General features: G+C 30.1%; 2 protein-coding genes across 3 annotated transcripts in view; one reads left to right on the forward strand and one right to left on the reverse strand.

Moving 5' to 3' along the window:
- Positions 1-5,949, reverse strand: part of LOC139489327 (uncharacterized) — a 27,986-nt gene extending 22,037 nt beyond the window's left edge. Inside the window, exon 1 of the mRNA XM_071275637.1 lies at positions 5,828-5,949. The gene's annotated coding sequence lies outside the window, so the exon portion shown is untranslated. The remainder of the gene's footprint in view (positions 1-5,827) is intronic.
- The window catches only part of LOC139489328 (uncharacterized), a 19,362-nt gene extending 10,795 nt beyond the window's left edge, over positions 1-8,567 (forward strand). Inside the window, exons 3-4 of one of the 2 annotated variants that reach the window (XM_071275638.1) lie at positions 4,313-4,497; positions 6,508-7,203. In XM_071275638.1, the coding sequence (XP_071131739.1) occupies positions 4,313-4,497; positions 6,508-7,060 (738 nt within the window). In that variant the 3' untranslated portion in view covers positions 7,061-7,203. Of the gene's footprint in view, positions 1-4,312; positions 4,498-6,507 lie in introns of both variants that reach the window. The other variant, XM_071275639.1, reaches the window with a different exon arrangement.
- The last annotated feature ends 16,940 nt before the right edge of the window (positions 8,568-25,507 follow it).

The raw sequence follows: 25,507 nt of genomic DNA on the forward strand, positions 1-25,507 counted from the left end.
GGGCCTTTTATAGCCGTCTATGCAATATGGGCTTTGCTCATTGTAGTAGACTGTACAGTGATTATTTAGTTAAGTGTCATTTGGTCTCTTGTGGAGAATTGTCACATTGGCAATAATGAATCATACCACATCTGCTTTTAAATATGAAAGGACTTAATTTTGATTCTTTACAAATATGTACAAAAGTGAAATTTGAAAAATCTTAAATAGAAAATTTATACTATAAATTTGGAAACATTATTGCAGAAAAAAAAGACGAAAAATATTGATAGGATATATGGAACTCATTTTCCTGATATTTGACACTTGTGGGGGTGACTGCAATTTAAATATGAAAAAACTTATATTATGATCAAGATGAAATAAATTGTATTTCTGTTTGTTTCATACACTGATACATTGTACGTCAATAATTCAAGATAATTAAATGTGAATTTTCATTTAGAAGAAAAATTGCCAAAGTTTTAACTCGTATATTCATATTTTTACAAGTTTTTAAGGATTATTATAATATATATAGCACAATGTTTTTTGTTTGAAAATGCATTTTGAGGGGAAGCGACTCTGAAAGAGTGCATTTTCTGAAGGAATCTACTTGTGTATCTTGCTGTTTGTATAATAGCCTTAACTGTGACCCTATTTATTCTTTAGATATTTTAAAAGCCTTTTCAAAGGTATCTCACTAATTGTTTAATTTTTTAACCATAAATTAACATCAAAATCTATTTAGTTTTGTCTCTGCAGTGTATATAATAATCAGTATAATTATATTCAAGTATGAGTTAAAAAAATTAAGTCTACTCACCATATTTGAAAGGAACTGCAACACCCATAGTTTAATACAAGAAACAAGATTATCAACATTTATGCACTGACAGGATTATGAGATATGGATTTCAATTAAATAATTGAACTTATATTTATATGGCATTGCTTATGTTTGTGTTTAAGACTTTCTGATTGGCCAATGAGTTTTTAAACATAGGTAAAAGTAAAATGATGCTGTTTCATGATTTGATAAAAAACATCAATCAAAGGATTAAAAAAATATTTACCTTTGATCAGGTTGATGAAGTAATAAAATTTATTTTGCAAAAAGTTTTAACTATAGGTAATACACGAAAGGTGTGAAAAAATTTAAAGATCTAATATATTGTGCAATAAAGATGTCAAGGTTGTGGATGTAAATTAAGATCAAAATGATAAGATTAAACTCTTACCTTCATCAATTGTACACTGATCATTTAAAGGTGTGAAAATTACAAACGAGTGAATTAAAATGCAATTAAAGTAAAATAAAATGAATTGGAAAAATTATGATGAAATTATGAAAAAATAATAAAGCCTTTCTTTTAATGCATATTACACTTCTGGGACTATCATTATTATTATACTGAGGATCACTATTTTAAATGCTTAAAACACTTAATGATAGGGTACTTTGATATTTTGTATTTAAGGAGAAATTTTTCTTAGTTTTAAATAAATCTGTTTATTCTTTACATGCCATTAAGGTTTCACTTAATTTTGAATTATAACTTAATGAATGATATTTGAAATAAAATTGTTTGGCCCATGAATTAATTTTATTTCTTGAAAACTTTAAACAATACTAAGTTTTTTTATAAAGATTATGGTTCAAATGGATAATGTTTGCCTACGGCATGAAGATATGAAACTACAAATGTATTGGGTCAGAGAAAATTAATACACCTGAAATTTTCTTTCCACATACAAAAAAAACCAACTTTTTTTCAGCTTAACCTTGTACGCTATTTGTAAAGTATTGAACTCGTTGATAAAAATTTACTCCTAGCTTTTGTTAATAATGAAGAATAGGAATACATTTCATTATGTTTATGAATAAATAGGTGTAATATACTGAGTAAGTTCCAGATACCTATTTAATCTTCTTATATTAATGATTAATATTTTTCAACAGGTTTTTTGGTAAAATTGTATGAGCATCTCCTAATAGTTAATTTGAAATAAAATTAAAAAGATTCAAAATAAGATTCAAAATTTATCAAGGAAACTCAAATGTTACTATGTGACTTTTAGGTAAGCAGGAAGAAGTCTAAGGACTTAAAGTCACAGAAAAAAATGAAAATAATTGCAGTGAACATATTTATTTCAAAATGCTTATGACAAAAATGATACAAGATTGTATAATTTAAATATATAAAAGCAAGATCTTTAAATATTGTCTTTTTATGACATATTCATTATTCAGTTTAGGAATTTGTTCTTAAGGAGGCTCATGCAACGGTACAAAAAAATCTGCAAAAATTGAAACATTTGTTTTTTTCATTAAACATTTCATTTATTACATCTAAAATTTATTGTTACTTTAAAACAGTTGTTTTGGCCCAAGATGACTTTTAAAATTTTTAGATAATTAAAAAAAGCTCCCTCGTTGGTAAAAAATGCCATTATTTTGCATAGAAATTAAAATAACTTTTTTACCTCATTAGTGACCTATATTTTTTTCAAATGAACTGATCTTAAACTTAATATTGTAAGATTTAAACCATTTCTGTAGTTTGATTCTTTTTTTGTTTCAATTTTACCCTTTTTTTCTCCTATTAGTTCAACAGAAAAGTACTGTAAATTCAGAAATTATTGCATGTGTATGATTGCGATTTTGTCATTTTAAACTTAAATGTGATTTTGATTTTTACGATTTTGAGAAAAGTCATGCTTTATTCAGTTAAAATATTACAAAAAGTGAGTTTTAATTATTGCGTTTACAACTCTGTCGCATTAATCGCAATAATAAAAACCTCACAATAATTTCTGAATTTAAAGTACCTAAAAAAATGCATGCTGCTTTCAAAGGTAGATTGTGAGCTGAAATAAACAGTGACCCCATATTTTTATTTATTTATTTCCATTAAGAACAGGATAATTTATTTATAGAAAAATAGTGAAATCCTTTGTTTGAAAAAAAATAATTATTTAGACTTGCAAGCCCCCTTAATAGAAAAAAAGAAGGTGTGGTATGATTGCCAATGAGACAACTCTCAAAAAGACCAAATGACACAGAAATTAACATCTACAGTTCACTGTATGGCCTTCAACAATGGGCAAAGCCCACACACATAGTCCGCTATAAAAGGCCCAGACATATTTCTTGGTTTTCGACCCCCCTGGGAGCAAAAAAATAGCTGGATCTGCACCTGAATAGAGAGGGGAAAGGTACCAAAGGGATATCCAAACTCATATATCAAAAATAAACTGACAGCACAATGACTATATATATAACTGTAAACAGAAATAGGGGTCAGGTCAGTGAACCATAAAATTGGAGTAAAAACTTTCATACGTCATAATTACTCATTAGATTTAAATCTCATATTATACAAAACTGTTGTCTGCTCTATGGTTAGGTTGTTGTCGCTTCGACACATTCCCCATTTTCTTTCTCAATTTTAAAACTGATATAAGAGTTGAAGTAATAATTCATAGAAAGTCTCATGAAGTTTTTTGAATTTATTGCAAGAAAATGATAAGATTGTCGCATATTTTTAATATTCCAACATCACTTCTGACAATTTATCACTTATGGTCACATCTAAAAAAAAAAAAAAAAAAATTGGATACAAACACTGAAAATTGCAAGATGAACCTGGGCATGTAATTATGGCCTTAAATGGACCTTTAAGGGCAAAATGGATAATTCTTGTTGTTTTAAAATAAATGTCAATTTTAATGTCCATGATCTGCTATTTCTATGTTCTCTATTTTCCATGTTCCTAGATCTTTCTGTCAGTAAAGATTGTTGCATCTTTTCTTGTTAAAGTTTCCGGTCAAGGTAGATTTCAATGACGTTTAAGTCACAGCTACTTTAAACTTTTAGGACATATAAAAAAGAAGATGTGGTATGATTGCCAATGAGACAACTATCCACAAAAGACCAAAATGATACAAACATTAACAAATATAGGTAAATGTATGGCCTTCAGCAATGAGCAAAGTCCATACCGCTTAGTCAGCTATAAAAGGCCCGGATGAGACAATGTAAAACAATTCAAACAAGAAAACTAACGGCCTTATTTATGTAAAAAAATGAACGAAAAATAAATATGTAACACATTAACAAACCACAACCACTGAATTACAGGCTCCTGATCCTTATTAGTTGTAAGTCAAATTAGTGTTCTGACCAAATTTCATGGTTTATTGGACATTGAAAATATAGTGTGTCACACTAAGTGAATGTCAGTACATCAGAACTGTACTGTAGAACTTATTCCTTAATTTCTTTCTGTAATATTATCATTCATTTTATCATATTTATTCATCATTGTAGAACCAGATAACCAGTGTCCTCCATACAACCAAACTGAGCAGCACATCTGACAAAACTTTTGAGGACAGTGTTTCAGAAGTTATCAACTTCATTAATGATCTACCAGATACACCTAGAACCAGAGAAAAAGTTAGAACAAGGTTCAGAAAAAGAATGTACAACCAAAAGGGATATGAAAAAACCAAGTGAGTATAATTTTGTTTTAAGAAGTGTATGCATAATTCATGCTCCTGCCACCAGGTCAAAAGGGTGTTGTTTACCTTTGTCCTTAAGAATGTCAGTACATGTTTGTCTGTAATGTGTTTAAAAAATAATGGGGCGTAGCATACAACATTCTTGAGTTATATAAAATAGAAGATGTGGTATGATTGCCAATGAGACAACTATCCACAAAAGACCAAAATGACAGAAACATTAACAACTATAGGTCATAGTACAGCTTTAACAATGAGCAAAGCCCATACCGCATAGTCAGCTATAAAAGGCCCGATAAGACAATGTAAAACAATTCAAACAAGAAGACTAACCGCCTTAGTTATGTAAAAAAATGAATGAAAAACAAATATGTAACACACAAACAAACGACAACCACTGAATTACAGGCTCCTGACTTGGGACAAGCACATACATGTTCTTTAAGGAGGCTCGAGGGTGTAAGATTTTCAGAAAAAAATTAAACATATATTTTTTATTACAAATTTTATTAATTATCCTTAGTAATTGTTACTTTATCATATGGTACAAAAATCATTCCAAAAAATCTTTCTGTGTTGGCCCCAGGTGACATTTAAAATGTAAATATCATTGAAAAAGCTCTAAATTATCTCCCTTTGATGCAAAAATGCCATTTTTTGGCATTAAAATTGAAATATTTTTTTTAAATCATAGGTGAACTATATTTTTATTGTTTTTTTTTCGAATGACTGTTCATAAATTAAATAATTGTATAAGTTTAATTGATTTCTGTAATTTTTTTTTTCTATTTTGATATTACTGTTTCTCTTATTATAAGTTTGACAGAAAAAAAGGACATTTACCAAAAATGTATGCTTTTTTTTGAAGATTGTGAGCCGAAATGAATGGTGACCAAATTTTTTTATTTATCTATTAAGAATAAGATAAAGTTCATTTATAAATAGAAAAATATAGCGAAATCCTATATCATATAAATAAAAATGTTTTAGACCCAAGAGCCCCCTTAATCAGGTTATATATAAGCCAGGCTACATTGCAAGTTATAAGAAGACCAAGAGTAACACCTGTTTAACAATCCAATAAATGGTCTGAATAAATTTTAAAATTGAAAACAAATGACATGTATATAAATCACAGAATTGCATGCTCTCGATTACTTTAGACAAGTGAATAAGTGACATAGTTTACTCAGGGAGTTGATATGAAAATGTTAATAAAATTAACAGTTGTTGATAGATATATCTTCAGTGAACCTTTGCCACTTCTGTTCTATATAAACAATTAAAGAAACAGGAAACAAATACTGGCAAATAAACTTACCTTACAGAATGAGATGATGATACCAGTTTCTTTTTACTTCTTAGAGGTCTTCTGAGATTTCTTGTTCAGTTGTTACATTCCATGTTTCCGGTACTGGCTTTCATGCAAACCGTGAATTAAAGGTGTACGCAATATATATGAGATATAGAAGTAAAAAAATCTTTCACTTAATCAAATTAAGAATTCTGTTTATGAAATGTCAGTTCCTGATCCTAATAATAGAATGAAGAAGTCTGGAAGACTTGTGAACTTGCTTATTATTCCCAAATTTCTATAAAATTAAATGGTTTTATTATGAAAAATTAAAAAAGACCCTTTCACCCTCTGATGTTAATATTTCCCCATTGTGGCTAACATTGGACACCAACTAAAAAATGGAGATAATTGAATCTTTTATGCAATATGATAACAGTTATTATTATTGTTATTTTAAACACCTTTGTTGTTGTTAACAATTCAATATTTTAAATTATATACTAGTGAAAGATGTGTGTTATAATGCAGCATATTCTGAAATATTGATGCATTAGTCATAACAGCTAAAACAAATAATAACATTTCAGTTGACGAGTTAACTATATAAAAAACAAATTACTTATAAAAAGAAAATCTGTATAAATATTTACAAACTTAGGTTTATAGAAGTACAGAGATACTAATTATTTATTTTTTTATTTCAGAGAGTTAGCCATAGCAACTGGCGGTAGTGTTAGAAAATTGCAGTGGAAGAAAGCCAGAGAGGCAGTAATACCACCAAAACAAGCCAGGGCATCCTTCAAACAAAGGAATATTTCAATTGTGAGTTCCGCAACTACATCACCCATATCTTCTCCTGCTGTGTCTCCGGTATCTACTCCATCAAATTCTCCACAAACTTCACCCACTCAACCTCCAATGATTTCTCCTGCTTTGTCAGTCTCTTCTCATACCCCAGAACAGCTTCCACAAACAAACAGTTTAGGAGTTCATTTTAAAGTAGGAGACAATGTCTGCATTGCAAGTGGCGGCAAGACTTATGACTTTGCAACTGTGGAAAAGATATGGACCTCAAGAGTCGACATTACCTACCTAAAAAAAGCTGGGCCTAAGCTTTCAACATGGAAGTTGGGTAGTGGTAAACTTTACAAAGACAGTATTCATAAGAACAGTGTCTTTCATTGCTTGGGCAAAGTAGATCTAGTAGAGGGTCAGCTAATGCAGACAATAAAGAAAAAACTAAATAGTCTTTTTTAGTAGACAATTTTGTAAAAACATGTAAAGTTTGACTTTTGAAATATGTTATCTTATTGTCATTGAAATTTTATTTTCAGATTTTATCAAAATTTACTAGTAATTTAAGGGCCCTTTATGAACCGAGGCTTCGTGTTGAAGGCTTTTCATTGACTAATAATTGTTTACTTTTTTAAATTGTTATTTGGATGGAGAGTTGTCTCATTGACACTCACACCACATCTTCCTATATCTATAAGTTAACAGTTTTGATTATAGGTTAAGCTAGCTGATTGTTTTTTTGTATATATTTATGTAAATATTTCAGGTTTCAATTAAGATATATAATATAAAATACTCATTGAATAAAAATATATTTAATTCATTTAAGACTGTTCTCTCCTCTTCTATCTTAAAAAACTTGCCAGTAATTGGGAATCCTATAGCTTTGTTTTAAGTTTATCCATGAACTACCATTTAAAAATTTTGCACACTAACTCCGACTTTTTTCCCTTAAATGTATCACGTAGAGTTAAAAATGTCATGTTTACAAAACTATAGAAATTTTTGTTATATTTTCATGGGTTTTGAAAGAAAAAATGTGCCAATGTTAAGTGTAGGAAAGTTGAACACAATATTTATTTTCTGCCAAATTTTCAATACATGTATTTATCTTGAAAAAACGCACACAGACCAATTATTTGTTTTCTGCTTTTTCAGTCCCTTTATTTATATTAAATCAATTTGTAATAGTATTGTAAAAAGCTGGTTATTTTTACACTGAGTAGAAAATACCCTTTAACATGTTAAATTAAGGAGATAAGAAACACAAAAAATACTTTGTTTATTGTTGAACTTAGTTGTCTTGTATTTTTATTGTTAACAGGCAAATATGTTTTGAATGTTGAATTGTCACTTTACTGTTTGTCATCTTGCAGGAAAAAATTAAATTTCTTTTTGTCGAGACTTTGGGTTTTCCCTGTGTTATTGTTATACTGTGGATTCATTATTATTCGTTGGATACCAATTTTCGTGGCTTTCGTGGATACAGGTGAACCACGAAATTAAATGTTCAACGAATAACAAATTTTCTATAGGCTTATATGCAGACTTCGGCAAAACCACGAAATTTAATATCCACGAACATGCAAGTTTTCGTAATCCACGAAAATTGGTGCCCACGAAAATAAATGAATCCACAGTAGTATTTATAAGTTCAAAAATGGTTAGTGAGAGAAGTTGTATAATAGGTTCTTGTTTTGGGAAAAAGATATATATAGGTAAAATATGCAAAGACGTACTTTGGCGGTTCAAAAGGTGGGGTTCAGTTATGTTATATTATTTTTTCACAGAATGTATGATTTACAATATCAAATATGACTTCAGTCCATTTAAATAATGTATTGGACATTTTGTAATTTGTTTTGTTTGAATATTGTTGTTATAATATATATGTTTATTTATAATGTTATTAACATGATTAAAATTGCTAGCTAGAAAAGAGAAATGTTATTGCTAGCAACTAAACCTATACCTAGAGTTTTGTTTTATTTATTATACGAAGGATTAACAAATGCAGAAAAAATGTTTATATAGATTTACATATTACTATCTACACTTACACTTCCAAAGAAAAAATAATCTGCTTTAATTCATTAAGGGGAATAACTCTAACTTAACAATTGGAAAACTAGTTTGACCTAGTGTTAAGTACATTCAAGACAGATTTTAGCATGTCAAGAATATATCAAGAAAAATTAAGACACAATTCAAAATGTTAAGAATGTGTCGAGACATAATGAGGAAAAAAAAGAATGTCGAGAATCCGTCGAGACATAATGAGAAAAAAAAAAGAATATCGAGAATCCGTCGAGACATAATGAGGAAAAAAAAGAATGTCGAGAATCTGTCGAGAAATTTTAAGACAGTATTCAAATGTCGAGAATTTGTCAAGAATTTTTTAGAAATTATTCAGAATGTCGAGAATATGTCGAGTAAATTTCATACTTATTTAATACAAGTCAGAATTTGTCAAGAAAAATTAAGACATAATTCATTCTTTTTGAGATTGTCGAGTAAAAGTTCATGCAAATCGAGACAAAAACTGGTCTTTTCAGACTTTTGGACTTTTGTAGTGTCTATTATTCTATAATCTTTATCATAATTTGAAGTATATTTATTGTAAGCTTTTACATGTCTAGGACCTAATACTCCAGAAAATCCTCCTCTTATTCCTTTCTCAAACAATTGTAACATATCAACATCAGTCAACAATTCTAATTTTATTCCTGTATATTTTAATCCACATTGCCATGTTAAACCTGGAGCAGAATAACAATAACATGGGTCTATTTCATGATATTTTATAAAGAATTTTCTAAATTTTTCGAATGCATCGGCTAAGATAAGAACATCTGTTTTGAGATATAAATTATGATAGTCTAATAAAGTTTTACAATTATAATGTTCCCAGACTCTTTGTGCATGTTTGTACTCTTCTTTTGTAATTGTTTCTTTTTTTAATTTAGAATAAAAATTTTCTATTTCAGGAAGTTTTTTATCTTCAATTTTTTTTATAGAATCTATGTATTCATATGGATAGAATCCTTTTTGTTTTAAAAGAGCTATATTACCTTTAAACTCTTTTTCTAAAATAGGAAACTCTTCCATTGATTTGGCAATATCTGATAAGCCTTTTAACATAAATCTATATGAATCTAGGAATCTTATTTTTTTATAATTTGATCCATAATCTATAGAAATATAATTTTCTGAGTTTTTAGAAAGAAGTTTTACTTTATTATATTCATCTTCATATTTCATTAATTCTTCGATTAAAAAATGGAAATCATAATTCGATCCATTATGAAAGAACACGGGTATTAATTTTGTTGCTTTACCTTCTTTTGTGTTACACGATTGACACGCTGCTCCTCTATATTTACCTGAAAGATGATTATGTTCTCTTACTTTTTCGCTTTCTTTAAATTCTTCTCCACAAATATAACATCCGGTTGCTTCTTGAAATTCATCTTCTTCATGATTATTTAATATTGGTTTTTTTCTTTTCGTTAAGGTAGATCTTATAAGTTATTTCTTTGTATATCTTCATTACTTTTTCCACATATTTTTCTACTGCATCATCACCAACATAAGAAAAGTATTGTGGTTTATATATTTCTGGATAATCAGAATGAACATACATACCATAACTATTTATTTCTTGTTTACTTATTGGTTTTATATAAGATTTATTAGGATCTGGAGTACATGATTGCATGGGTATATTATATGCTTCGAAATCACAATATATAACAAATGGTAATTTATTTTTAAAATGATGATTATTGAATTCAAGAATATTTTTTCCTGGTTTTGGCATTATGGTTTTACAATGTTCGTTATCATAACATATTTTTTTATGTTTTATTAGTGTTTCTTCTCTTTGAAATCCTTGCAAACAATTTCTACATATAAACGATTTATTTCTATTCTTATCACACATAAAACTATTTAAATCTTTAATTAGACAATAATGAGTATTTTCGTTACTTTCAATGTATAAGAGATCAATTACGTTTTTACTTTCTACATTTGATATATAAACTGGATGTAAAGATTGTTTATTTGTTTGATCCTCTAAATCAAATACATTTATACAAATACTTACATTATTTTGTTTCTCTACTTTTGGGATATCTTTTATTGATACAGGATATTCAATTCCTTTCATGTTAATTTCATTTTCATATTCTTTATATTTTGTTACTCTTTGTTTGTCTTTATTGGCTGGAAATAAACTTGCTAATATTGACCAAAGAAAACACTTATTATCCCTTTTATTTTGGACAATAATAATATTACTTGATTTAAATTGAAGGGGAATATAAGACGAAGCTCTTTGATATTCATATTTATATAGTTTTACTTTTACACTTTTGATACCATCGAAAACAAAACCAGATCCTCTTTCTTGAAATTTATCTACCCAAGCTTTAAATTTATCTAACAAATTATTGTAAAATGTAGATAAATTGTTTTGTGTTAGGACAACTTCAACAGGATGAGAGTAATGACTTTCTATTCTATCAAATGCCATAGGAGTTGTAAATTCACTTGTTATTATTATCTTTATTTTCAAAGGAAATTGATTAATAACTATTTTATCTTTTAATAAGTTTATGTATTTAGTTGCATTGATTTCTTCTATATCATCAATAGTAGTTTCAGTAATAAGTTCTTTAAAGGATTTTTTAAATCCCATTTTGTAATATTAAATTTTAATTATATTATTTTCTTGGATATAAATTCCAATAAGTAGGATTTCTAAACATAAATTCATCATAAGCTTGTTTATATTTTTCTTTGTTATTTTGATAATGATTTTGTTTTGAAGGTTTTAAACATTCTTTACATGCAGATTTAACTCCCAGTGGTTTGTCTTTTGATTTATAATATTTACTTAATAACTTGTATTCATTACAAATTGAACAATGTTTTCTCATTTCCATTTAAAAAAAAAACATTTTAGTTACTTCAAAATGTCTAAAACAAATCTAACAAATAAATTAGCAGATGAACTACATCATAGAGTTGTAAAATCTTTTCCTAAAAGACGTGTTTATGTTCATTCAATAGATCAAACATGGGCAGTTGATTTAATAGATATGCAACCATATTCAAAACAAAATAAACACTATAAATATTTATTAGCAGTTATAGATGTTTTTAGTAAATATGGTTGGTTAATCCCTTTGAAAAATAAAACAGGAGTAACAGTCAGTGAAGCTTTTAAAACATTATTTAAAGAAAGAAAACCAATATATATTTGGTCAGATAAAGGATCCGAATTTTATAATCGACAAGTAAAAGAATTGTTAAAAGATAATAACATAAAGTTATATTCAACTGAGAATGAAGAAAAATCCAGTGTAGTGGAACGATGGATAGGAACAATGAAACAACATATGTATAAATACTTTACTGCTAATGAAACTTTTAAATATTATGATATATTAGATAAATTAGTTAAAAATTATAATAATACAGTACATTCTTCAATTAAAATGACACCTGTTGAAGCAAGTAAATCAAAAAATGAATTAACAGTGTATAAAAATTTATATCCAGAAAAGGAAGAGAAAATTAAAAAACCTAAATTTAAAGCAGGTACTAGAGTAAGAATAACAAAAAAGAAGGGTAAATTTGAAAAGGGTTATACTACTCGTTGGACTAAAGAAATATTTGTAATTGAAAAAGTTTTAAATACAATTCCTTTTACTTATAAAATAATTGATTTAAAAGGCGAAGAAATAACAGGTGCTTTCTATGAACAAGAATTACAAATGACTAAGTTTTAAATCTTTATTATAACACTCATTTGTAAAAACTTAAACACAAGATAAAGTATTTGCGAAATTACAAGTTATCATCCATGTACATATAACAGTCACTCAGGTATGTAGAAATACAAAATCCATTATCAGTTAATAGTCAACACATAATCCTTAGCAACGGCGCTCTAGCTGGAGCGCGGGGTTGAAAGGTCACTCACTCTGAGAAGATTGTGTTTCAACCTGTATTATTGGTTGATTTTGAGTGAGCCAATACCGCCTAATCTCCTCACTATATAAAAACATTGCTTTCAATTCTTTTCTCATGGAATAGACTTCAATGAAAGGTAGTCCAACAGTAGAAAACCTTCTTGAGAGGAAGAAATACTGACCGACATGAAAAACCACAACACACTAAAAAGCACACACGTTTTCTCATCACTGATAATTAAAACGAAAAGAACGCACCAGTCTTCTATATGTTTACATGTGATGACAACATTGTCTAGGCAACATGTAAACATACTCTTGACAACCATGTAAATATTTCCAATGATCGATTTAGTCTATTTAAAAGTCATGTCCTATTAAATAGCAAATGTAAAAAGCAATTTAAGTTGTAGTCGTATTGATCCGTTTTATTAGTAGACTATATTGATAAAATTAATTAAAAATCAAGGTTGGGGCGCACTGGGGAAATTATTTTTCTCTTAAATCCCACAGAATTCTTTCTCTGCCAGTTATCCCGGTTTTTTTATTTTTTTTTTTTTTTTGGAATTTTTTTGTTGTTTTTTGGGTGTTTTTAATAACGTTTTTTTTTTCCAAAGTAAAAAAAATATTTTTTTGGGAGTAAGAAAATTTGGTGTTTTTTGGGTGTTTTTTGCTTTTTTTTATGAAAATTTAGGGCTCTTTTACTTGAAATGAGGGTAATTTTTTGGGGGTCAAATTTTTTTTTTTGGAGGGGGATATAGGTGTGTGATATTGTGTGGGGTCCTTACTTATTCATTAAGCTCTCATACTGGTCTGAAATAGAGATAGAAATAGGGGTTTCTTTACATTGAATATACCTTATTTTTGACAAAGAATGTATTTATGATGTTATATCAGCAAGATTAAATGGTTTATTCATTTTCCATGCAAATACCATTAGTTGTTAAGATTTTCTGACAGTGAAAAGCACAATAAAGGCAAATTGATTATGTAAGGGGACATAATTTAACTTAATGCATACATGAGAAATAGACAAACAGTCAACTTAGAGATGTGTTCTTGTACATGTATTCACTGGGGTAAATGTGATCTCCGTAACTGCAGTTACGTATATCCAAAGATGGCGGACGATGTTTCTGGTCAATATTTCTTTTGTCAATTCTGTAATAGTTCTGTTTTATTCTTCGGTATTTCGTATCTTATTTAAAGTATTGCCAAGTTTGAAACTGAAATACAATGCTTCTTTTCATAGTTCAACCGCTAAATGGAGAAATCATCATTTAAAAAAATCGCGAGGATATGGGTAACTGCATAGACTGATATCCGTAACTGTAATAAACGTTTAGAGAAGGATATCCGTAACTGCTTCATTCATTATGTTCGATTTAATAGTTCGTTCATCATTTTTGTCGGAAATAAAATTGTCATAAATTCGTCAAAATATATATAATCATCGGGATGAAAATATATGCCCATAATGTTATAACAACATTAGAAAAATTCCACTGTTAATGACGGCTTCCCGTTAGACTATATCCTTCGGACGTTGGATATGTAATAACTGAGAATACAAGTCTTAGATGCAGGAGTTTTTTAATTAGTTTTTTTTTTGCTCTGATCTAGCTTTCAGTACTTCCGATTACTCTCAGATCTGCTTAAATTTAGTGTCAGTTTTTTTGTGTTTTTTTTTTTAATGTACAAGTACCCTCCCACGTGCAATTTGTTTGTGAAAAAAATTATTTTTACTTGTACCCACTTTAAGCATTTCGACGGATATTTTAGTGAGCTCTTATGTTGATCGTTACATCACTTTCCCAATTTAGGGGAGGGTTGGACGCCAGCTAACATGTTTATCATCGCCACATTCTGTATTTGCTTGGGCCTGACCAAAGTGAGGAGCTTACACGTCGGTGGTTGTTTTTTGTTGCTGTGTTACATATTTGTATTTGTTATTTATATTTTGTGTACCTAAATAAGGCCATTAGTTGACTTGTTTGGATTGTGTAACATTTGTCCTCTCGGGGACTTTAAAAGCAAGACTATGTGGTATGGCCATTGCTCACTATAGATAGCTATTAAAGGTCGTAAGTTAACCCATAAATGTTAATTTCTGTTTTTTGGTCTGTTTTGGAGATTTGTCTCAATGACACTCGTACCACATCTTCACATTATTTATATGTTCAGGACGGGAAAAACTTTTAAAAAAAAATCGATACAGTAGGTAATCCTTGCATCAGAGGCCGTCCTGGATGAAGGTCAAATAAATATCGACTGCTACGGAATGAAAGAATGAACAGAGACGGAAATTTATCATTGCCACATGCCATCAATGGCCCCTCAAAGATTTGTTATGAGGGTTATAAACGTACAAAGAGCACGGAATTATCTCTCCACAAGGCATCTGATTGAACGTCCACATCATGACCAGACGTGGATGCGTACTTGTGTATCCAGCACAGCAACTTGGATTTTGTCTTCCTTGCTACCAATTTAAGTTTTAGTCAATGTTTTTATGGGAGGTAGACCAATCCCAATCCCAAGCCAGTCTTGAAGGTCTTGAAATATAGTGTTTAGGTACGGTTATTTTTATTTATCATCTGATGTACGTAATTTGTGCTATTGTGTTTCGTCTTTGTATATTGTAAACCCCTACTCTATTTTACGGGTTGATTATATATTTTTTAAGGCTCAGTATTCATACACATCGCCATTGTGTTACGATGCTATGGTCATTTTGTACTCATGCCTTCAAATTTGGATTATGAACTTTATCCTTAAAGTATTAATATGACATATTTTGTTTATCTGTTGAAATAGGTTTTAATTTTTTATAGTGATTAAGATTTAAAAATAATGTTGACAGTGATACATTTTACCTTTTGTATTATGATATTTTGACCTATCTTGTCTGTTTGCTTTGCTCAAAAATTGTTGTTGATATAATGGAATTATGTGTGATTCGCATACAAGTGAGAGGCTTAGCTATCTATACAACCAGGTTTAACCTACCATTTTCTACATGCGGAAATATTTGTATCAAATCAAGAATATGACAGTTGTTATCAATTTCTTGGAGAGTTAGATTTTTCCATTTGCTAAAGGACTGTTCGTTCTCAATTTTACTTATATATTTCATCTGTAATAAATTACCAAATCGCCGTCCTCTACCTTCCTATGCATAGTGCTGACTTTATAGAAAACAGAATTGGTAGCCTGATCAATCTTTCCACATAATAATTTTAAGACTTCAAAAAACAATTCTGATTCATATTTATAATCACTTTTAATAACCGTAGACATTTATTTCATTTCAAACATGATTGAATTGTTTAATAATAAAATCAGTTACGGATATCAATATTTCCAGTTACGTATATCATTGACAATTTATTTTCTTCAGTTACCCATATCATCACGATATTTAAGATGGCTGTTTTCTCTGTATAGCGATTGAATGATGACAAACACACTTAGTATTTCAGTTATTAATTTAGTAATACGTTTAAAAAGACATGAAGTACTAAAGAATAATACATTATTATTACAAAATTGACAAAAGAAAAATTGACCAGAAACATCGTCGGCCATCTTTGGATATACGTAACTGCAGTTACGGAGATCACATTTACCCCAGTGTGTATTGTCAAACAGATTTTGGAATACATGTAATAGTTAACTGCAATCTAAAGACTCTTGTTGTATTATTCTCATAATCTGAAAATGTTTGAAGTAATATAAGGCATGCTGTAAAATGTGGAATGGACTTTTTTACCAGTTTTCATGATTTGGTGCTAAAACTGTTTCTTTCAGTCAGATTAACCATAAACAGAGTTGGCAATCCACTAATTCCTCCTGAATCATCATGTTTGACTTCTGTGTTGATTTGAAACATCATATATTTGGGTTTTGTTCACTCCTTAAGTAAAAATAGTAAGATGAAAAAAAAGTGAAAATCTGCCAGATGGGGTAGGGATGTAATGTTTCATTTTTTTTGGGTAAGAAATGAGTGCAGACTAGTATTCTTTATTGTAATATGTTCCAAAATAAGAAGTCTATGCATCATAGGTGTCATGACTGGTTTCAAGTTTGTTATGTCTTGGTTAAGGGGGATATATATTTTTACACTAAATCAATAAAGGAACTTTTTGTACCTATGCAATTTGTAAGTTTATCAATACAAAGTTGATTAAGGGCAACTATGATAAAAACAAGCCTTAAATTCCACCCCTGAGAGTAAAAATTGCTGATTCAGCAAATTTTGCCTGATCTGTAGGTAATAATGTAAAAATTTACCTAGAAAGTAGAAATTCATTATTTTTATGTAACTTGCACTACATTTTTAATTATAAATGCTCGCTTTGACTTTTCGCAGTGTCTGACACATGTGCAATCACTGGAATTTGAGACGCGACATTCTTCGGTTGCATGTACATCCTATTATTTTCACCGAAATAAACAAATTGCATAATTTCTTATTTTTTTCAACACAAGTACAGCTATACTAGTTTTCTTGAGGTTTAATTTGTAGTTCTGATGTAACATGACACCAGTTGGAGCTTTAGGGGAACTAGTAAGAGGTTAAGGGGTCCTTACTTATTCATTAAGCTCTCATACTGGTCTGAAATAGAGATAGAAATAGGGGTTTCTTTACATTGAATATACCTTATTTTTGACAAAGAATGTATTTATGATGTTATATCAGCAAGATTAAATGGTTTATTCATTTTCCATGCAAATACCATTAGTTGTTAAGATTTTCTGACAGTGAAAAGCACAATAAAGGCAAATTGATTATGTAAGGGGACATAATTTAACTTAATGCATACATGAGAAATAGACAAACAGTCAACTTAGAGATGTGTTCTAGTACATGTATTGTCAAACAGATTTTGGAATACATGTAATAGTTAACTGCAATCTAAAGACTCTTGTTGTATTATTCTCATAATCTGAAAATGTTTGAAGTAATATAAGGCATGCTGTAAAATGTGGAATGGACTTTAATACCAGTTTTCATGATTTGGTGCTAAAACTGTTTCTTTCAGTCAGATTAACCATAAACAGAGTTGGCAATCCACTAATTCCTCCTGAATCATCATGTTTGACTTCTGTGTTGATTTGAAACATCATATATTTGGGTTTTGTTCACTCCTTAAGTAAAAATGGTAAGATGAAAAAAAAGTGAAAATCTGCCAGATGGGGTAGGGATGTAATGTTTCATTTTTTTTGGGTAAGAAATGAGTGCAGACTAGTATTCTTTATTGTAATATGTTCCAAAATAAGAAGTCTATGCATCATAGGTGTCATGACTGGTTTCAAGTTTGTTATGTCTTGGTTAAGGGGGATATATATTTTTACACTAAATCAATAAAGGAACTTTTTTTACCTATGCAATTTGTAAGTTTATCAATACAAAGTTGATTAAGGGCAACTATGATAAAAACAAGCCTTAAATTCCACCCCTGAGAGTAAAAATTGCTGATTCAGCAAATTTTGCCTGATCTGTAGGTAATAATGTAAAAATTTACCTAGAAAGTAGAAATTCATTATTTTTATGTAACTTGCACTACATTTTTAATTATAAATGCTCGCTTTGACTTTTCGCAGTGTCTGACACATGTGCAATCACTGGAATTTGAGACGCGACATTCTTCGGTTGCATGTACATCCTATTATTTTCACCGAAATAAACAAATTGCATAATTTCTTATTTTTTTCAACACAAGTACAGCTATACTAGTTTTCTTGAGGTTTAATTTGTAGTTCTGATGTAACATGACACCAGTTGGAGCTTTAGGGGAACTAGTAAGAGGTTAAGGGGTCCTTACTTATTCATTAAGCTCTCATACTGGTCTGAAATAGAGATAGAAATAGGGGTTTCTTTACATTGAATATACCTTATTTTTGACAAAGAATGTATTTATGATGTTATATCAGCAAGATTAAATGGTTTATTCATTTTCCATGCAAATACCATTAGTTGTTAAGATTTTCTGACAGTGAAAAGCACAATAAAGGCAAATTGATTATGTAAGGGGACATAATTTAACTTAATGCATACATGAGAAATAGACAAACAGTCAACTTAGAGATGTGTTCTAGTACATGTATTGTCAAACAGATTTTGGAATACATGTAATAGTTAACTGCAATCTAAAGACTCTTGTTGTATTATTCTCATAATCTGAAAATATTTGAAGTAATATAAGGCATGCTGTAAAATGTGGAATGGACTTTAATACCAGTTTTCATGATTTGGTGCTAAAACTGTTTCTTTCAGTCAGATTAACCATAAACAGAGTTGGCAATCCACTAATTCCTCCTGAATCATCATGTTTGACTTCTGTGTTGATTTGAAACATCATATATTTGGGTTTTGTTCACTCCTTAAGTAAAAATGGTAAGATGAAAAAAAAGTGAAAATCTGCCAGATGGGGTAGGGATGTAATGTTTCATTTTTTTTGGGTAAGAAATGAGTGCAGACTAGTATTCTTTATTGTAATATGTTCCAAAATAAGAAGTCTATGCATCATAGGTGTCATGACTGGTTTCAAGTTTGTTATGTCTTGGTTAAGGGGGATATATATTTTTACACTAAATCAATAAAGGAACTTTTTTTACCTATGCAATTTGTAAGTTTATCAATACAAAGTTGATTAAGGGCAACTATGATAAAAACAAGCCTTAAATTCCACCCCTGAGAGTAAAAATTGCTGATTCAGCAAATTTTGCCTGATCTGTAGGTAATAATGTAAAAATTTACCTAGAAAGTAGAAATTCATTATTTTTATGTAACTTGCACTACATTTTTAATTATAAATGCTCGCTTTGACTTTTCGCAGTGTCTGACACATGTGCAATCACTGGAATTTGAGACGCGACATTCTTCGGTTGCATGTACATCCTATTATTTTCACCGAAATAAACAAATTGCATAATTTCTTATTTTTTTCAACACAAGTACAGCTATACTAGTTTTCTTGAGGTTTAATTTGTAGTTCTGATGTAACATGACACCAGTTGGAGCTTTAGGGGAACTAGTAAGAGGTTAAGGGGTCCTTACTTATTCATTAAGCTCTCATACTGGTCTGAAATAGAGATAGAAATAGGGGTTTCTTTACATTGAATATACCTTATTTTTGACAAAGAATGTATTTATGATGTTATATCAGCAAGATTAAATGGTTTATTCATTTTCCATGCAAATACCATTAGTTGTTCAGATTTTCTGACAGTGAAAAGCACAATAAAGGCAAATTGATTATGTAAGGGGACATAATTTAACTTAATGCATACATGAGAAATAGACAAACAGTCAACTTAGAGATGTGTTCTAGTACATGTATTGTCAAACAGATTTTGGAATACATGCAATAGTTAACTGCAATCTAAAGACTCTTGTTGTATTATTCTCATAATCTGAAAATGTTTGAAGTAATATAAGGCATGCTGTAAAATGTGGAATGGACTTTAATACCAGTTTTCATGATTTGGTGCTAAAACTGTTTCTTTCAGTCAGATTAACCATAAACAGAGTTGGCAATCCACTAATTCCTCCTGAATCATCATGTTTGACTTCTGTGTTGATTTGAAACATCATATATTTGGGTTTTGTTCACCTCTTAAGTAAAAATGGTAAGATGAAAAAAAAGTGAAAATCTGCCAGATGGGGTAGGGATGTAATGTTTCATTTTTTTTGGGTAAGAAATGAGTGCAGACTAGTATTCTTTATTGTAATATGTTCCAAAATAAGAAGTCTATGCATCATAGGTGTCATGACTGGTTTCAAGTTTGTTATGTCTTGGTTAAGGGGGATATATATTTTTACACTAAATCAATAAAGGAACTTTTTTTACCTATGCAATTTGTAAGTTTATCAATACAAAGTTGATTAAGGGCAACTATGATAAAAACAAGCCTTAAATTCCACCCCTGAGAGTAAAAATTGCTGATTCAGCAAATTTTGCCTGATCTGTAGGTAATAATGTAAAAATTTACCTAGAAAGTAGAAATTCATTATTTTTATGTAACTTGCACTACATTTTTAATTATAAATGCTCGCTTTGACTTTTCGCAGTGTCTGACACATGTGCAATCACTGGAATTTGAGACGCGACATTCTTCGGTTGCATGTACATCCTATTATTTTCACCGAAATAAACAAATTGCATAATTTCTTATTTTTTTCAACACAAGTACAGCTATACTAGTTTTCTTGAGGTTTAATTTGTAGTTCTGATGTAACATGACACCAGTTGGAGCTTTAGGGGAACTAGTAAGAGGTTAAGGGGTCCTTACTTATTCATTAAGCTCTCATACTGGTCTGAAATAGAGATAGAAATAGGGGTTTCTTTACATTGAATATACCTTATTTTTGACAAAGAATGTATTTATGATGTTATATCAGCAAGATTAAATGGTTTATTCATTTTCCATGCAAATACCATTAGTTGTTAAGATTTTCTGACAGTGAAAAGCACAATAAAGGCAAATTGATTATGTAAGGGGACATAATTTAACTTAATGCATACATGAGAAATAGACAAACAGTCAACTTAGAGATGTGTTCTAGTACATGTATTGTCAAACAGATTTTGGAATACATGTAATAGTTAACTGCAATCTAAAGACTCTTGTTGTATTATTCTCATAATCTGAAAATGTTTGAAGTAATATAAGGCATGCTGTAAAATGTGGAATGGACTTTAATACCAGTTTTCATGATTTGGTGCTAAAACTGTTTCTTTCAGTCAGATTAACCATAAACAGAGTTGGCAATCCACTAATTCCTCCTGAATCATCATGTTTGACTTCTGTGTTGATTTGAAACATCATATATTTGGGTTTTGTTCACTCCTTAAGTAAAAATGGTAAGATGAAAAAAAAGTGAAAATCTGCCAGATGGGGTAGGGATGTAATGTTTCATTTTTTTGGGGTAAGAAATGAGTGCATACTAGTATTCTTTATTGTAATATGTTCCAAAATAAGAAGTCTATGCATCATAGGTGTCATGACTGGTTTCAAGTTTGTTATGTCTTGGTTAAGGGGTATATATATTTACACTAAATCAATAAAGGAACTTTTTTTACCTATGCAATTTGTAAGTTGATCAATACAAAGTTGATTAAGGGCAACTATGATAAAAACAAGCCTTAAATTCCACCCCTGAGAGTAAAAATTGCTGATTCAGCAAATTTTGCCTGATCTGTAGGTAATAATGTAAAAATTTACCTAGAAAGTAGAAATTCATTATTTTTATGTAACTTGCACTACATTTTTAATTATAAATGCTCGCTTTGACTTTTCGCAGTGTCTGACACATGTGCAATCACTGGAATTTGAGACGCAACATTCTTCGGTTGCATGTACATCCTATTATTTTCACCGAAATAAACAAATTGCATAATTTCTTTTTTTTTTCAACACAAGTACAGCTATACTAGTTTTCTTGAGGTTTAATTTGTAGTTCTGATGTAACATGACACCAGTTGGAGCTTTAGGGGAACTAGTAAGAGGTTAAGGGGTCCTTACTTATTCATTAAGCTCTCATACTGGTCTGAAATAGAGATAGAAATAGGGGTTTCTTTACATTGAATATACCTTATTTTTGACAAAGAATGTATTTATGATGTTATATCAGCAAGATTAAATGGTTTATTCATTTTCCATGCAAATACCATTAGTTGTTAAGATTTTCTGACAGTGAAAAGCACAATAAAGGCAAATTGATTATGTAAGGGGACATAATTTAACTTAATGCATACATGAGAAATAGACAAACAGTCAACTTAGAGATGTGTTCTAGTACATGTATTGTCAAACAGATTTTGGAATACATGTAATAGTTAACTGCAATCTAAAGACTCTTGTTGTATTATTCTCATAATCTGAAAATGTTTGAAGTAATATAAGGCATGCTGTAAAATGTGGAATGGACTTTAATACCAGTTTTCATGATTTGGTGCTAAAACTGTTTCTTTCAGTCAGATTAACCATAAACAGAGTTGGCAATCCACTAATTCCTCCTGAATCATCATGTTTGACTTCTGTGTTGATTTGAAACATCATATATTTGGGTTTTGTTCACTCCTTAAGTAAAAATGGTAAGATGAAAAAAAAAAGTGAAAATCTGCCAGATGGGGTAGGGATGTAATGTTTCATTTTTTTTGGGTAAGAAATGAGTGCAGACTAGTATTCTTTATTGTAATATGTTCCAAAATAAGAAGTCTATGCATCATAGGTGTCATGACTGGTTTCAAGTTTGTTATGTCTTGGTTAAGGTGGCACGATAGTATTTGCTTTCCAGAATTTAGGTTGCTCTTTTGTGTACCCTACTTAGGTAAATGTATCTAAACAGTGTGATTGGACAAAAAATACAGTATCAACTGAACATACTTTCCCAAACTGAGTGATGAATCAGGTGTAGAAAAATATGAAATAAATTTATATACAGATGAAAATGAATTTTTGAGAATTTTTTAAAATTTTGCATTCACTGCACCATAAAAGACCTAAAAGTACTAGTGGCCTTAGGATTTTAAAAATAGCAAAAAAAGTAAACGGTCATGGTATATATCCAAATTCATTTCTGAATGGTAAAATGAAAGTACTTCAGTTAACTGTGAATGTAGAATTTTTTTGCAGTGTTAGAAAGTGGTGAAAATTCTAAAAAGGCTATCATTATCCCTTATGGCCAGGAAATACTACCGTGCCACCTAAATGATGTTCATTGACATTGTTTTGTAACGACTTGAAACGGAAATATTTCACAGCCTTTTTCGAGTACGACTTTCGATTATTATCACTGTTTCATTTCCGTTGTTCAATCCTCAGAATGCAGACTTTAGAATAGTTAAACTGTCTGATTTATTCTTCCCAGCTACTTTTTATTTGCTAGATGAAATGAATTTTAATAGCATAAAATTAAGTACTTGGATGAGAAATCAGAAATTACATCTGACAGTCGGGTACTTATAAAGTCAGAAACGGAATCGAAACGAAACGAAACGAAATATAACGAAACGAAACGAAATATAACGAAACGAAACGAAATACAACGAAACGCAACGAAAGATAACGAAACGAAACGAAATGAAAAATGAAGAGACGAAATACAACGAAATGAATCTGACCCTTATGTTATGCAATTGTGTGGTGCTGTTGATGTAGTTGGCTAAGTATTCAGTATAGTGTTGTTAGTGTGTGACAACATGTATGATTTAAAAAGTAGCATGATTTTCTGAAAGGAGAATGATTCTAGTTTAGGGTTTTACATGTAAAAAGATAGTTATTTAGTCAGAAAACATAAAATTATACCTAAATAGCATGTTGGACAGAGGTTATGTTGGACGTAACAGGACATTGAAAATTTAATATTTTCCTTTTATATGAAGGCTTTGTTAATAAATATATTATTTTTTCTCTGACAGTTCATAAGATCTTCAATTAAAGTATAGCATTTTGTTAATTTTTTCAAAAACTAACTTGTAAGTTGGAAAAATCTTAAAATATGTCGGACTAAACTACATTCAAAAGTAACTACACTCAAAAGTAATGATTTCATGGTTCAGTTTGAAAGCAAATTAACCAAAGATATTGGTTTAACCTACACACAAGTCCGAATTGCTGTCAGTAAGATGTTTCAATATATCTATATTGAGATAATCAGCTTGCAACACGATGTAGATATTTGTTAATCACTTAAAACATGGTGGACTCTTTCTGACCATCTAGGTATGTTGATTTTCTTTCTCATCGACGTCAGCAGCGGATCCAGTCATTTTCAAAAGATTGAAGGGGTCTCCAACCCAGGAGAAAAACATTCCAAATTTATATCTCCATTCAAATTCATGTTTGGTAAAAAGGGAGGTTCAAACACAGGACGTTCACCTCAGATCTCTTTTTCAGTTCAATTTAGTTTTCGTTATGGCTACTCGTCAGCCGTTAGCATTTCACTTTTTAATTTTTTGTCAAATACTACTTGGCCAATTCAAACTTAGGGAGATACCATTTGATTTTTATGGGCTAGGATGAAATGTTTTGGCCTGCATTTTATTTAGTTGTAATCTCTGTCCTGCCTTTTTTTATTTTTCACTATATTTGGTCCTTCGTTTTTTATATAAATTTATCCCGTTTTTTTTGCCCAAGTGCTCATCCTGCCTTCTTTTTTACTAAACAATCTTGTCTTGCCTTTTTATACTCAAATCCCTGTCCTGCAGGCTTTTTTTAAATTTCATCATAGCCCTCTCCCCCTCCCCCTCCCAAAAAAAATCAAATGGTAGCCCCCTTAACTTGGACTCGGAACTTGGAATAAAAAAAACAATTAATTACACCACTTTTTTAAATCAAAATCCTTACCCCCTATAACAATGTAATATATATATTATATATAGGCCTATTTCGTTTATTTCGTTTCTTCATTTTTTCATTTCTTTTCGTTTCGTTATATTTCGTTGCGTTTCGTTGTATTTCGTTTCGTTTCGTTATATTTCGTTTCGTTTCGTTTCGATTCCGTTTCTCACTTTATAAGTACCCCTGACAGTCACAATGTTGACTAAAATTCCATGCGAAATTCAATGCGAAAAGATAAGTTGAAGTTCAGCTATGAAATTCCTGTATCTTCTTCACGGTAAGTTTCTTATTCTTTGTTTAATCGAAGAATTAAAATCATTTTTAAATAGAAATGTTATGAAACGGGCTTTTCTGTATTGGTCCTGTTGTAGTTTGTGGATAGCTGTATAATTTTGGATCCGAGACTCGAAGACTGTTCTTGAATGAAGTTGCCTTTATAGTTGGTTAATAAAAGTATCAATATATGGACTTTTTCATATTGGCCCTGTAACATGCCCTTGATATTAATAATGGCCTCGGACAGTTGTAATGGCCCTCGGCGTTGCCACAGCCTCAGGGCCATTACAACCATCCTTGG

This window comes from Mytilus edulis, chromosome 9 (genome assembly GCF_963676685.1).
Source record: "Mytilus edulis chromosome 9, xbMytEdul2.2, whole genome shotgun sequence".
Taxonomy (NCBI): domain Eukaryota; kingdom Metazoa; phylum Mollusca; class Bivalvia; order Mytilida; family Mytilidae; genus Mytilus; species Mytilus edulis.